The sequence below is a fragment of the Crotalus tigris genome, unplaced genomic scaffold (genome assembly GCF_016545835.1).
Source record: "Crotalus tigris isolate CLP2741 ecotype Arizona unplaced genomic scaffold, ASM1654583v1 scf7180000018599.1079084, whole genome shotgun sequence".
NCBI lineage: Eukaryota > Metazoa > Chordata > Lepidosauria > Squamata > Viperidae > Crotalus > Crotalus tigris.
In genome coordinates, this window is record NW_024097097.1 from 103,365 (window position 1) to 119,086 (window position 15,722).

The 15,722-nt window shown below is 38.7% G+C and overlaps 1 protein-coding gene across 5 annotated transcripts in view; it reads right to left on the reverse strand.

Annotated features, from left to right (window-relative positions):
* The window catches only part of LOC120313307 (testis-expressed protein 47-like), a 43,106-nt gene that overhangs the window by 15,085 nt on the left and 12,299 nt on the right, over nucleotides 1–15,722 (reverse strand). For all 5 annotated transcript variants that reach the window (XM_039355084.1, XM_039355087.1, XM_039355089.1 and 2 more), the window contains 2 exons: nucleotides 9,793–9,865; nucleotides 8,956–9,062 (listed from right to left, as the gene is read on the reverse strand). In XM_039355084.1, coding sequence (XP_039211018.1) covers nucleotides 8,956–9,062; nucleotides 9,793–9,865 — 180 coding nt within the window. The remainder of the gene's footprint in view (nucleotides 1–8,955; nucleotides 9,063–9,792; nucleotides 9,866–15,722) is intronic.

Below are 15,722 nucleotides of genomic sequence, written 5' to 3' on the forward strand. Positions count from 1 at the left end.
CTAATTTATAATCCATCTAGTAATGTGATTTTGAAAATTCAGTCGAAAAGAAAGATATACTGTCTGTAAATTGTAAGCTGGGATGCTTATCAGAGAGACAAGCTTCAAAAAATGAAAAAGCAAGGCTTTAGTCCAATTCATTCAAAAGAAAATTAGAATCTCATGAGAATATCTGGAGACTTCAAAGCCCAGCCATCACCAGAGATCAGAAAGTTCAACCAATTGCTTTCAGAACTCTTCTTTAAATTACAGAAAATACATACAAATACATACAAATAGCAGCATTTCTCACAAAAAAGAACATGAGAAGTAGAGATAGACACACAGAACTCCAAAAACAGAACAAAGCAGATTCTTGTATAATCTGATATTTAGGAAGGGTCACTTTGGAATCCACATCATAGCAAAGCAGCCTGTTTTTGAAAAAGTTCAGTCTTGCATGGGAACAAATCTCTTTCTAGCCTTTGCCAGGTTAAATGAACTATCTCCATAACAAAGAAATGAACGTAAGCTACTACATTATCCTTCCTTTCACATTTCAAAAACCTATAAGTGCCAAGAAGAGAGTTGTTCTTATTATTATTCTCTGCCTGCTTAAAAGTGTGCATCCTGTAGTTCAAAAATAGACATAGTCAGTGTGTGAAAAAAATGCCTTTTTGTCCTCTGAATCATTAACAATTTTCACTTATTTCAGGGCTAAATGCAATTGCCAGGGGAATGTATTCCATAGCACTGCAGCAACCTGAGAGATTGTCTTCTGCATACCAGAAGATGAACCTCTTCTTCAGATTTAATGACCAACTGAGTTCATAATAGAAAAAAGCAGTCTCTTAGATTAAGCTCTTTTAGAGTCTAAGCATAAAAACGACACCTGGCTTGTAACTCTTGGCACATATAGTTCATCTGATCCCTGTATCTCACACACATTATAATAGGGTAGCCATTGCATTTTACATCAGCTGCAACATGCAGAACTTTTTCCAAAAGTAGCTCTGAAGCATATACACCCATAAGCAAGATAGGATGTAACCAAAACTTAGACGGTGGCTTCAGGGCAATCAAAGCTAGCATTTTAACCAAATTTTGGAAAAAGCATTCAGTAGTGGGGTCCAGTGAATTCAGTGTCATCTGAGAATCAAGGAATACACCCAGGCAGCAGATTTGTTATTAAAGAGGAACCTTATTTCCTGCATCCAATTGCCTATTCATCAAGAGAACCTCCATTTTCCTTGGGCTTAATTTCAGCTTCTTTTCCTTCATCCAGGCCATTAGTGAACTTAAGCAAGCTTCAAGATTACTGTACTAATTGCATTCTTCTAAATAAATAAAAAATTATATATATATATATATATATATATATATATATATATATATATATATATATATATATATATATGTATGTCTTTGGTTTTGGTTCGGGTTTTCTCCCGCGTAAAATTGGAAGTGTCTTGGCGACGTTTCGACGAAGTCCCATTCGTCATCTTCAGGCTGGTGTTTTCAGCTTCGTGCTTCGAGCAGCAATGTGTGGTCTTAGCTGTTTCTTCCTTTTAACTGCCAGTGGGGGTATGAACTGATTGGGTGGGAGCTTGGCTGTGTTCTGATTGGGTGGAGGTGTGTTCTGATTGGTTAGGGGCTTGGCTGTGCTCTGATTGGCTGGGGGGTTGGCTGTGCTCTGATTGGCTGGGGGGTTGGCTGTGCTCTGATTGGCTGGGGGAGTGTTCTGTTTGGTTGTGCTCAGGTTAGTCTGAGTTGCAGGGGGGTTTAAGATTTTGGGCTGCCTTGCTATTTTTTGGCTTCGCGTTCGTGGTCGTGCTCATCTTCATGGAGGGTGTCAGTTTGCTTCATGTATGGATTGGAGGGGTTTAAAGTGGCTAATGATGCAGCTGTGGTCTGGCTTCTGGTTTGTGGTCGTGCCTCATCATCGGTGTGGCTTTGGGTTTGCTTTTTGCGTGGATGTGTGGTGGTGACATCCTGTGTGGTTTTTGTGAGTGTGGGTCTGGTATCATTTTTTGTGTTAGGGAGTCGTTTGTCAATAAGGGCGGGTTTCCAAATGGCTGGTAGGCGGGAGGTATCATCTCGCTTGTTCATGCTGTGTGGGCGTTTTTCTATCTCGATGGCTTCTCTGATTATTCTGTTATTAAAATGTTCACTTTTGGCAATGGTTCTGGTATTTTTAAAGTCAATTTCATGTCCTGTGGCTTTAAGGTGTTGGACCAGGGAAGATGTTGGTTCCTCTTTTTTGACTGAGTTCTTATGTTCTTCAATGCGTGCACTTATTCTTCTGTTGGTTTGTCCGATGTATGTGGTGGGACAAGTGGTGCATGGGATTTCGTATACTCCTTGATTTTCTAATTCAATTTTATCTTTGGGGTTTCTAAGGATGGTGGATATTTTTCTGTTTGTGCAGAATGCTGTTTTGATGTTGTGTTTATGGAGGATCTTACTGATTCTGTCTGTGGTGCCTTTTATGTATGGGAGGAGGGCTTTGCCGTTTTCTTGTTCTTTGTCTTGGATTTTAGTGGGGGTTTCTTTTTGGATTAGGTTTGTAATCTTATTTCTATGGAATCCATTGGATGTTAGTACATTGGTGAGAGTGTGTAGTTCGGGTTTTAGGTGTTGTTCGTCAGCTAAGCGTTTTGTTCTGGAGATGAGTGTCTTGGCTACAGAGTTGATCTGTGCTGGGTGGTGGTGTGAGAGAGCGTGCAGATAGCGGTTTGTGTGTGTTTTCTTCTGGTAGATGGTGTGTCCTAGGGAGCCATTGGATTTCTTGTAGACTAAGACATCCAGGAAGGGAAGTTGGTTGTTAGCTTCTGTTTCCATGGTGAACTGTATTTTGGGGTGTAGGCTGTTGAGGTGTGTGAGGAAGTTGTCCAGTTTTTCTTTCCCATGTGGCCAGATTATGAAGGTGTCGTCTACGTATCTGAGCCAGAGTTTGGGTTTGTGATCCGATTTTTCTAGAGCTTGGGTTTCAAAGTGTTCCATGTAGAGGTTGGCAATGACAGGTGAGAGGGGTGATCCCATGGGTGCTCCTTCTGTTTGTTTGTATTTTTGTCCATTATAGATGAAGTATGTGTTGGATAGGCAGTGGTTGGTCAGATCTAAGATGTGTTTGGGGGGTTTATATTTGTTTTGGATAGCTGTCAAGGCTTCTTTGATAGGCACTTGGGTGAAGAGGGATATGACATCGAAGCTCACGAGTAGGTCGCTGGGCTGTAAGTTTTGTTTCTTTATGATCTCTATAAACTGGAATGAGTTTTTTACGTGTGAGGTGATGGATTCTGCATAGGGCTGTAGTTGTTTGGCGAGAAATTTGGCTAGGTTTTGTAGAGGTGAGCCTATGGAGCTGACTATAGGTCTGAGTGGGGTTCCTTCCTTGTGTATCTTGGGGAGACCATAGAGTTTGGGGCATCTGGATGATTTCTCTCTGGGAATGATTCTTTGCTGGATCTCTTCGCTAATGGGGGAGGCTTTTATTTTGGATCTGGTGGTTTTTTCCAGGTAGGTGGTGGGATCTGTATTTAGGGGTTTGTATGTGGAGTCTTGGAGTAGGTTGGTTACTTTGGTTTGGTAGTCAGATGTGTTCATAACCACCGTGGCGTTGCCCTTGTCTGCTGGTAGGATTATTATGCTGGTGTCTTCTTTCAGGTTACGTAGTGCTGTCTGTTCCTCTTTGGGTAAGTTGCTTTTGGGTGGCTTGCTGGTGCAGAGGATGTTGGTGATTTCGAGTCTGATTCTGTTAGCGTCGTTGGGGTTGATTTTGGTCAGGCTGGTTTCAACTCCACATATAATGGTTTCAGTGGGGATGTGTTTGGGAGTGACTGCAAAGTTGAATCCTTTGGAAAGGACATTGGTTTCGGCTTTGGTGAGGATCCTATCTGAGATGTTATGCACTGTTGGTTTCATGTGTGGCTGTGAGGGGGGAGGGATTTGTTTCTGGCGTTCTTGTAGTCTTCGGAGTTTGTTGGTGTGTGTATCTGTCTTGAGGGTGGTCTGTGTTTCGGCTCTCCAGATGGCGAGTTGTTTGGATTTGTCCCAAAGTGCAGGGTGGATCTTGTTGCTGAGTTTGAGGTGGAGTGTGAGGAGATCTTTGTTAATTCGGTCTAGGAGGAATCTTTTTGTGTGAAGTTCATTTCTGATTAGGGCCAATTCTGTTCTTTTCAGGATCCATTTGGTGGCTGCAGAGTTGGAGTGGAATTTCAGTTGGAAACATGTGGGGATTAGATTTTGATCTCGGCAGTTGCGTAGGAATGCGAGGTCGCATAAAATGGAAGCTCTTTGGACTTCAAGTTTTTCATAGGTCCTGGTCAGATGGTGGATTTCCTCCCCGTAGAGGTTCGATATTTGTTTTCTGAGGTTTTCACGGGTGTTTGTATGTAGGTCTTTGGTTATTCGGGTTTTCTGTGTGTGTGCACACCTCCACCCAATCAGAACACAGCCAAGTTCCCACCCAATCAGTTCATACCCCCACTGGCAGTTAAAAGAAAGAAACAGCTAAGACCACACATTGCTCCTCGAAGCACGAAGCCAAAAGGACCAGCCTGAAGATGACGAATGAGACTTCATCGAAACGTTGCCAAGACACTTCCAATTTTATGTGGGAGAAAACCCAAATAACGAAAGACCTACATATATATATTGTGTAGTTTTCTAGTCCTCTCTCCTCCTAGGTGAAAGCAATTCAGTCCCAATACATTGTATCAATTCAGGGGATTACAGTCACCTAGGATTGTAATCATCCACCTTTCTTATAAATTGAAGGAGGCTAACATATACAATTATATTTCCTGTCAATCAAGTACTTAAATACTTCAATCAAATATGTATCACTACTTTCTATAGACTGGAGAGAGAAATTAAGGTATTCCACCGTAAGGACTATTGATCACTTCCCATTTGCAATTTAGAAATTTTCATTTGCAATTTAGAAGGCACAAGGTGCAGGTAGGCAGGTAATAATCCTCATCTCTCCACACATGTTGTCTACAAACTGAAAACAGTTCAAAATAGTAGACAAATAATTAATGAAGCTACATCCCTACGATTTGCCCAATACTGAATTACAAGTCAAACTTAATCTAGTCAAGTTTCTCTGCAAAGAATGGTTTATGATGAGCCACCCATTGTTCCAGATCCTCATCTCCTCCAACACCTTGGTGAAGGAGATGCCTCACAGTATGTAAGAGTGATGGCTGTTCGGTGTGGATGCATTGATGTCAGAGAAATAAGCACTCTTTTCTCTTATCAATGCTCTGAAGTAGGTCTCCAGATGAGCGTTCAACTGGGCTCACTCTGATCTGTCCTGACAACTTCTCCATTTTGTTTCCCTGATGCCCTGACTGCTTCATTACTCTCAGCTTCCACAGTAAACCAAGGGACTAATTGTGAAGAAAGAAATGTTTGGAAGTTATAGTGTAAACGGATTGTCTCCATTGTTCTACAAATCAATCAGGGTCTTGAGGGTGAGATCATTTTAACCAGCTCTCTACACCTGTAAAAGTTTGTCATAGCCGCCAATCTAAAATGTACCATGGAATAATGCCTAGCAATTGATTTTCTCAAAGATGTTATTCTCCAAGACCTGCCTAAGGCAGTCCCAGAGAGGCAATCTTCCTTGAAATTACTCCTTGGTTATGATGCAGCCTCATAACAGCTTTGCTCTTAAACACCAGGCCCTGGGATCTAGTGCAGTTTTCAGCAAATGACTTCTCTTGGGTGTAAGCAGTCGAAGATCTAATCTTACAACGAAGCTGTTTCTCTACGTAGCAAAGCATATTTAGGTGGTGGGAATACTTTTCTTTTTCTCATCAAGATTGTAACTCCCGGTAGCTGGACTTAATGGGATAAGCAACAACAGCTTTCCCTGTTTTGGGGTTTTTTTTTCTATTTTTGCTTTTAGAATTCTTTATAGGCCAAATGTGATTGGACACACAAGGAAATTGTCTCTGGCGCACAAGCTCTCAGTGTACATACAAGCAACAAGTGATAAATCATGATCATAGTCATCATAAAAATACATTCATCATAAATCATAAGATTCAACACTTAGTGATAGTCATAGGATACTAAATAAGTAAACAACATAAATCATACTAGGATACTAAATAAAGCAATTAATATAAATCGTAAGATACAAGCAACAAAGTTATAGTCATAAGAAGATAAGGAGATAGGTAATAGGAAAGATGAGAAGAATAATAGTAATACAGCCTAGTTTGACAGTGTTGTGGGAATTAGTTGTTCAGCAGAGTGATGGCATGGGGGGGGGGAATTGTCCTTGTTTCTGGTTGTTCTGGTGTGCAATGCCTTGTAGTGTCATCTTGAGGAAAGAAATTGAAAGAAGTTCATGTCCAGGATGTGAGGGGTCTGTAGATATTTTCACAGTCCTCTTTCTGGCTCGTGCAGTATACAGGTCCTCAGTGGAAGGCAGGCTGGTTGCGATTGTTTTTTTCTGCAGTCCTAACTACCCATTGAAGCCTGTATCTGTCTTGTTTGGTTGCAGTTAGACAGTTATAGAGGTCTAACTGACAGACTCAATAATTCCTTTGTAATCCATTAATAAGAAGGTCAGTTTAATTAATTCCTTTAATAAAAAGGTCATTTTTCCTCCGCCTCTTCCCCAAATGTTCTCTAGCAACTAAGTGTAGCTTGTTCTAGAATACATGTTTTCCTGTTATAATTAAGCAAGAGCAATTTCTCCAGGCTATAAATTACAAGAGCTTAGACTCCATGTAGTGTGATAAAATGCCTGTGACTTAGTTGGCTCGCCCCAAGGATGTAAATGAGAAGAGGTGGGAGAAGTATTTTAAGAGTTGTTATAATTCCAGATTTACTCCCATTTGTTTAATGACCATTCAAATTTACAACGGCACCGAAAAAAGCGACTTATGACCATTTTTCACACTTACAACCATTGCAGCATCCCATGGTCATGTGATCAGAATTGAGATTCTTGGCAACTGCCTCATATTTATGACGGTTTCAGTATCCTCGGGGAGGGGGGAATAACATGTGATCACCTTTTGCAACTTTCTGACAAGTCAATGTGAAGCCAGTTCACTTAATAACCATGTCACTAACTTAAAAACTTAGTGACTCACTTAACAACTGTGGCAGGAAAAGTTGTAAAATGGAGCAAATTTCACTTAACAACTGTTTCACCTAGCAACAGAAATTTTAGGCTCAATTGTGATCGTAAGCAATCTTTTCAGACATCAAACACTATTATTGTACCTGATTTTGTGGGTAGATGTTTTTGTTCTGAAATCTTGAGAAACAGTCTATTCAATCTCTGTGCATAAACATGTGTAATGAACACATGTGGTTAATGTGCATGTGTATGTAAATAATAATAATAATGATAATGATAATAATAATAATAATAATAATAATAAAACCATCATCGGCATTGACAAATTCGCTATTAGTCAATTGCAAAAGGCAGCCTTACTAGGAACTGCTTCCATCCTGCGACGATACCTGTAATACCATCAAACATCCACATCTGCCTATCCCAGGTCCTGGGTAAGGACTCGATAGGTAGACAAAATGCCAAATCCAGTCTGAACATCTGGCTGACTGTGCGATGATCCATAGTAATAATAAAGTTGGAAGGGACCTTGGAGGTCATCTAGTCCAACCCCCTGCTCAGGTAGGAAACCCTATATCATTTCAGACAAATGGCTGTCCAGTCTCTTCTTTAAAACTTCCAGTGTTGGAGCATTCACCGCTTCTGGAGGCAGGTTGTTCTACTGGTTAATTGTTCTAACTATCAGGAAGTTTCTCCTTCATTCTAGGTTGTTTCTCTCCTTGATTAGTTTCCATGTGTTACTTCTTGTCCTGCCTTCAGGTCTTTGGAGAATAGCTTGATCCCCCTCTTCTTTGTGGCAGCCCGTGAGATATTGGAACACTGCTATCATGTCCCCCCTCGTCCTTCTCTTTGTTAAACTAGACATACCCAATTCCAGCAACCATTTGTTGTATGTTTTAGCCTCCAATCCCCTAATCATCTTTGTTGCTCTTCTCTATACTCTTTCTAGAGTCTCAACATCTTTTTTACATTGTGGTGATCATGTGTAGTTCCACCCATTTGTGCAGATCCTGAAAAGCTAGTTTTTTTCTCCTATTAGTTTAAGTTCCTTAGGAGTAACTGGCCTAGGAATATAAGGTTCCCAAACTATCTGGGGCTTCAGAGTCAGTCCTTCAAGGTAGTCCTAACCAAGGGGTCCCAAAGATGCTTTTTTTAAAAAGCAATTAGACTTTCTTTTGTTGTTTTTCTTTGAAAACATTTTGCTTCTTGGATGAGATACAAAACTTTATCAAAGAAAAAAACCCAAGAAAGTCCAATTGCCTTTTGGAAAAAGCATCTTTGGGACAACCATGACTTGGATGATTGAGAATCTCCACAGACATTTAACCAAAGGGTTAAAGTTATGGTTGCTAAAACTACTTTTATTAAAGATTCCAGTGACAGACTCTATATATACTTCTCCTCTCCCTGCCTTTATTTTCAAGAAAGCAAATAGGGCCAAGTCTGAAACTCTTTCTCAAATTATATTCTTGCTTTGGATTTAGATTTCTCTTAGCTGATCATTGTCTTCAGGACTCTTTTTTTTCCTATTCTTCAAGGTTATTCTCACAGTCTATGGCATTTATCTGCAGAGGAAAAATGGTGGCAGTTGCTAGTTTCACTTGAAATGTTTCCCTTCATTACTCCAGTTTAGATGTTCTCGCTGCAAGAAAGCTCAATGGCACCATCTTGCCACTTGGGGTTTCTTGAATAACAGTGGAGATAAAAGGGAGTATTGAAAAAGCTATAAATGGCTTTTCAAACTGTTCATGAACGTGAATGGCATTCCCACAAAATTCTCATGTTAGAAACATCACTTATTTTATGCATTCACTAGATATACACACACACACACAGGGAGAGAGAGAGAGAGAGAGATGTGAGCTTACCTCTAGTATGTGTATAATGTAGGTAGGATAGAGAAGCAAGAGGCCTGTGATCCCTACTCCCTGACAATACTGGCGTTGCAGATTCAGAAATAGTTGTTCCCAGTACTCTGAGGAGAAATGAGGTAAGCACAAATTGCTTCACAAAATAATGAGTCTGTCTGGCGATGCTATAGCATTATAGACTTCTGTCCCCCTTATCCAAATAAAACTCAGTGTTTACTTTTAAAAACAGCAAGGGAGAGGAGGGTGCATAAACACAAGTAGAGCAGCAAAAAAGATCAAGAAACAGAAAATGCTGCACTTTTAAAGACAGCTGATATCTGGTCATCAGTTGGTTAATTTAGGCCCCACTTTAGTCTGGTGGTTGAGGTGCTGGTCTAAAAACTAGAAGACTATGAGTTCTAGTACCACTTTAGTTGTGAAATCCAGCAAGGTGACCTTGAGCTAGTCAGTCTCCCTCAGCCCAACCTACCTCACAGGGTTGTTGTGGAGAAAATAGGAGGGGGGAGGATTAGCTATACTTGCCATCCTGAGTTATTTATAAAAATAATAAAGGTGAGGTATAACTACACAAAACAAGGTCTGAGCTAGGCCGTATTCTACAGGGGAAAAAAATATTCTTGGTGCTATTTGTTGGAAGCTTCCTCTGCCCTACACTGCCCTGCACTCATCCAGAGTTTGGATGAGTTTTGTGTATTTGAAGAACCATTCAAGCCAGCTGTTGTTCTTTCAGAAGCTCAGAATGTATTTATTAAACCAACCCATTTCATTCTAAAACATTCTGACAATGATTTCAAAATGTTCTTGAAGAAAACAGTAGGGAGAATTTTTACTTACCGGCCAAATACCTTTTATCAGCCAGGTCTGGTGAGATCTTAGCCAGAAAGATCAGCCTGTGGAGGAGGGATTTCTAAAGGCACACAAAGATAAAAGGTATCTTTAAAAAAAAAAAAAAAAAAAAACCACATTGTTGACAGAATATATCAATCAAATTGAACTTTTATTACATAAGACCAGCAAAAGAAAGATGGGCTATAAAGAACTGAAAAGCATAAAAGATAAATCAGAATAAAAAATTACATATCAAAACGTAAGAAATATAAAAACAACAATCTAAAAGGAAATTTTAAAAGAATCTAAAAGCAGGAATAATGGATGGGTGTAAAGATGTGTGGCAAATTAAATCCATAACAATACAAATCACTCTAAAATAACAAGCTAGGTGCTCATTAAAACAGGTTTATGGCTCAAGTTGTTTCTGATGGATTTTAAGCACTGCTGTGCACAACCTGGCAACATGGTATGTTATAGCAGGGTTGATGTCTGAAAACAGCAGGGGAGTGTAAAATTGTCCTGTGCACCCTGAATATTTATGCAATAATGGTGAGATGAGACCACTATAAATGTCTGTATACTACAAACACTAGAGAAGTACACATTCTGTTGTTTCTATTTGTCCAAAGCCACGGGGGCATTGTCTCTTCCCTCCCCTCCTTCCTGTATTGGCCTTCAAGGACAGCTGAGGAGAAGGCATGACTTGTGCCAGAGTAAAAGCCTTACAATTGTTTAGGCATTTCAAAGCCAGTTAAGTATGCCATTGGGGAGGCAGGGTGTTTGTTAGGTTAACCGGCAATAAAGATTGGGAACCTAGTTAGGTCTAATTGCTATTCTGTGTCTGCCTCATGCTGTTTAATGAGTGCTTTGACTTGATTGTATCCCATGCTGAAGACCTAGGGAGAAGCCCAAGGATGAAAATGTAGTTGTCACTATCTTTTTTTTAATGTGGACTGAAAATCATCCCTCACAATTGGTGGGGCAAAGCTCGGGGTGGGGGTGGGGGAGAGGATAGTCTGAGCCAGCAGTTGAGTATGGTCACTTGCCCATACTTTCACGAGGCCTGTCTCTAATCTCAGGGGAGCATTGAAGAGACACAGTGAAGAGACAATATTAGAAACTTGGAGCTGACAAATTCTAATGAGGCAAAATTGGCCCAGCTGGGCTCCACAGGGAAATTGTGCTATTGACTTGACTTTGAATATTGCAGAAGTGCTTCAGGAATGTAGTGGCCACCTCTTCTTTTGAGGAATTTGAGGATGGCAGATGAGCTTCTCTCTGTGTTTTCATGGGGTTTCCTATTGTTGGCAGAATGTTGGTCTACTCCCAGATATTTGAAAAGGAGACCTTCTCAGTCTTCTGTCCATCTATCCCCCAGAATTGGTTCTCGGGTCTTTTGGCAAATGCCATGATTTTTGTTTTCTGATGACTTCTAGCTGGTCTTCCTTACAATGCTATGTTAGTGCTCTCAGTGTTGTTTTAACTCCAATAGGAGAGTATTGCTGCATTATCTGCATTGAATAAAACAGATGTGTCTTACAGCTGGTTTTGGGGAATGAAAGTTTGTGTCAAGGAGATGGTTCACCATGAAGTTCATATAGAAATTGAATGGGAGTGGGGCCAATATGCAGCCTTGCTTTATAGCTTCTTCTGTTCCAGGTTCACTAGTGAGATGGCCTGAGGGATACATCATATTTTGAATGATGTCCCTTCATGAAGCATACATATTAGATGAATTTCAGTCAGTCAAAGAGGTCTCCAGTTTTCCCCCATATATTAGCTCAAGGTATGGAATCAAAAATGCTTTGAAGTCTATGAGAGCAACATAAAGGCAGGTCGTGTTGTAGGAGGAGTATTTTCTGAAGAGAAGTTCGAACACTAAGCACTAGTCAATGGTGAATTCTTCTTCCCTAAATATGGCTTTCTCTTCTGTAAGTATGTTTTCTTGTTCTAGCTAGTCCTAGAATTTCCATTGTAGGTATCTCAATAGAGTTTGTTGATTGAGTTGAGGAGGCTGATCAGTCTGTAACTGGTGGTAACACCCATTTTCTTTTTTTATATATAAGGACAATGATTGCAAGCCCTCAATCCTTTGGTACTCGGCAATGTTGCTACAGGTAAAGAGTGAGGCCACTACAGGAAATATTGTAAGCTGCCCAGAGTTGTGTTTTAAGATAGGTGGACACACAAAAGTTTAAAATGAAAGAAATAAAAAATAAATATATCAGCCATGTAGCTTTTCATGCAGGAAATAGTAAAATTTTGCCTATTTAAACACAACAATATGGCTGCAAAATGGACTTAATAAAATAACTTAATAAATTTTATTATGAAATCTTTTTTTTTTTTTTTTTTTTGGTAGCATTGGCTGAAAAAAGGCCAGCCTGAAGTAAAGATCAGGATGATGCCTCTCATTTCACATACAAAAACTGTCCATAACAGTGTTTCTAAAATTTGGCAACTTTGGGAGTTGAAGTCCACACAGCTTAAAGTTTCCATGGTTGAAAAACACTGGTCTAGAAGATGGGTGGACATACAAATGTTTAAGATAACATTTTGTTTTAAACCATACTTCAGCAGTCCAATACAATTTTGAATAATAGACTGGTGTAAAAAGAAGGGCAAGTAGGACTGTGTTCAAAAAATATGCTTACTTGGTCAGTTAAAGATTTTTAAATTGCCTTTATATAAAGATTAGATTGCTCTTTGTTTTTTGAGCTTACTATGCTGTTCAAACCGAGGTCTTTGGGTTTGTTTATGATTCAATGTATTCTACATACTCAGAAAATGGCTCAGTATAGCCAGTGAGTAAAACATGTGTGAAAATAGCTGCTTGTATAAATTCAGACATCTTCCCATTGCTTGGCAACTGCCTTACTCTGTCAAATGACAGGGATAGTTCTTGACAAATTGCATTTTTGAACCTATGACAAGAACAAATGTATTTGTTTTCCTTATCATGTTTTCTAACTAAAATAAATAAAAACAGCGACCATATCATTTGTTTGGAAAGAAGCCTACTCTGGACATTTTTCTGTTCCTTCATTTGGTAAAAGTTTTGCTTTATACCTTGTGATAATTAATGCTCATTTCTTCTCTGAAGAAGATGTAATGTGTACATCATTCTTGAGCTTCTTTTCTGGAAGAAAAATATGTGTTGTGCTAGATATCCTGTCTCCTTATATGTCTAACCTCAAAGAGGTATTTTAGCTCATTGCTCATGGCTGAAAGGACATGAAGTAGGCAACTCTTTTTCTTATATTGTCTCCTGCCATTAAAACAGAGCTTGCCAAAATAAAAATCCTTTCTACCGTGGCAGTATTTAATGTATAGATACAGGGACTATACTAACCCTATAAAAAGAGTATGAAATTGTAAGCATTTATCAAGCATGCCATTTTTGTTTTAATTTAACGAATTTGACCAATCCTATCCATGTTTACTAAGGAAGATATTATAGCTTACTCTCAAATAAGAATAGATAAGATTCTATGTACCATAATCCCTAATATTGAATTACAAAAATGTTGATTTCATTGGTTCAGGAAAAGGATAAGCAACCTTTTTGCAGCTGATAGGAGTATTTGGAAAGTTGACACACAAAAAGACTGCTGCAATTGAGCATAGCTACCCACTGAAAGAACAAATAAATAAAAAAACATAAGAGGGTTGAGTTGATTCTCCAAAAGCTCCTCTAATGTGTCCCAGAATCAGTCCCCTGCTTCCTTTTGTCTTTTTTTTTCAAGCAAATAACCACTGCGTCAAACAAATCACTAGACTGTGAGTATCATCATTTGTATTTTGTTATGAATGCCTAGTTGGCCCATTTAATGTCTAGAGTTATTTATATAAGTAAAAATGATGACAGAGAGAGGTGCATTATGTATTGGTTTACTTCAAAGACCTCCTTGTTGATAGGATGAATGCAACAATATGTTGGCTTGCAAGGTACTCTCTAAAGCAGAGAACTTAGTTTGCACTGAATTGGCTAAGCATACTTGGGATAAAACTAGGTTTTGCTGCATTTGTAATATACTGAACAAAGTCCATTACAATTGATGGACACTGTCTTTACTATTAGCAGACCATGTTCCAGGTGGCAAGGGTATTATAAAAACTGGTAGTTTGGTGACCAAAGTCATAAACAACACAAATCAACATGTGTGAACCCATATGGTGATGACCATGAAGTGGAAGATTGTGACTTGGAATGGAAGGGAATAGGTAGTAAAAACCAGGAATTAACAATGAAATGAAAGAAAAAAACAGATATGTTATGTATTTGGAAATCCAAGAGAAAGGAGAAAAACAAATAGATTTTAATGGAGATGGTTGGATCCTGAACAGAGGCGCTGATGAATACATGCAAGAAAATGAAGATGTAGGCTCAGTTATGAATGAAAGAGTTGGTGGAAAGTAAGAATTGGTGCCTTCTAGATTGTTGTGACAATGTACAAAGTAGGAATTCAAAGGTTTGTGATAGTTGTATGCTACATTCCAAAAAATAGTAATAGTAGAAAGATTAGGAATGAATATGAAGGAAATTGTGCAATAGTCAATATGGATGTGATATCAGTGTTGGGAAACTGACTGTTAGGAGACAGGAACAATTGTTTATTATGAATATTAAGAAAATTAATAAAGGATACAAGAATGATGAGAGTTCTGCATATGGAAAGTAACACTTTTTAATACTCCCAGGAGAACATCTTTTGGGGGGGGATTGAACATAGAATAAAATAAAGAAATGAAAGAATCTAGAATGAGGGTAGAGCAACTACAAGAAGAGAAAAATTAAATCCTTTGTGGAAAAGTATTAAAAGATAGATTAAGCTCTCAATGACACAGGAATGGAAAATGTAAAAAAAGAGAATGTGGAAACCGCTTGGGATAGATTGAAATGATGTTATATAGTGCCAGAGGTATGTGTGGAATTAAACTAAGGGGAAGCATGACAAATGATATTAGATGGACCAATAAAATGAAAAAAGGTTGTAGATTAGAAAAAATGCATTAAAATACTGCAGAAAATTAGACTAAGAAAAAAAACAATGAATGAGAGAGAGAAGAATAGTTGCAAATGAGCAAGGAACAGTTAAGAGAAAAAAAGGAAAAATGCAGAACAATTTAGATGTAAATAAACAATTTGGAGATGGGTAAAGAACTAAAAGAGAAGCCTCCAGCAAAGTGAATGGAATTAAAAATAAAACTATCTTTAAGGTGAAACTGAACTGAAGGAACATTAGGAAGAGTTTAAATATTTGTGTGGAAATGGTATGATAAGTCAAACAGTGGGAGGGAAATTAATGCTATAAATGGGAGGGTCCAAGAAAAAATAATGATGAAAAGAAAGTCATAATTAGATTAGAATATTGAAAAACAGTAACACTGCAGGTGTAGATGGCACAACTGGGAAAATATAATAGGAATGTAGTTTACTTTTGAATTAGCTGTGAGATCTGGTGAAAATGTATGTGAAAACCAGATCTATTCTCGTGTCTAATGATTGGAAGAATGCTGTCATCATTTCTCCTCATAAAGGGAAAGTTAGCCAAGAGTGAAATGTGGAAATTATAGTAGGGGGAGTTAAGTGTGCCGGGAAGTTCTGATTGAAATGGTAGAAGAGGAAGTGCAGTGTGACTTTATGCCAGGCAGGATCTGTGCAGACTAAAGTTTTGCTCTGCAAAAGGTCATTGAGAAATGTGGCAAAGTTTGTATACCGTATCTTTGTTGATTAGAGAAACTCTTTAATAAGGAGAGTACTGTAGGCTTAGGGTTAGGAAATGTTTTGTTTGACTAGAGCACTGAAGATTGATAGCTGAATGTGGTCAGAGTGATACATGATGAAAGTATGCATGAGAGTAATAACCTTTCCTGAGTTGGCTATCATATTTATGGACCATTATATAAATAATAGGTGTGTGGAAGGGGTG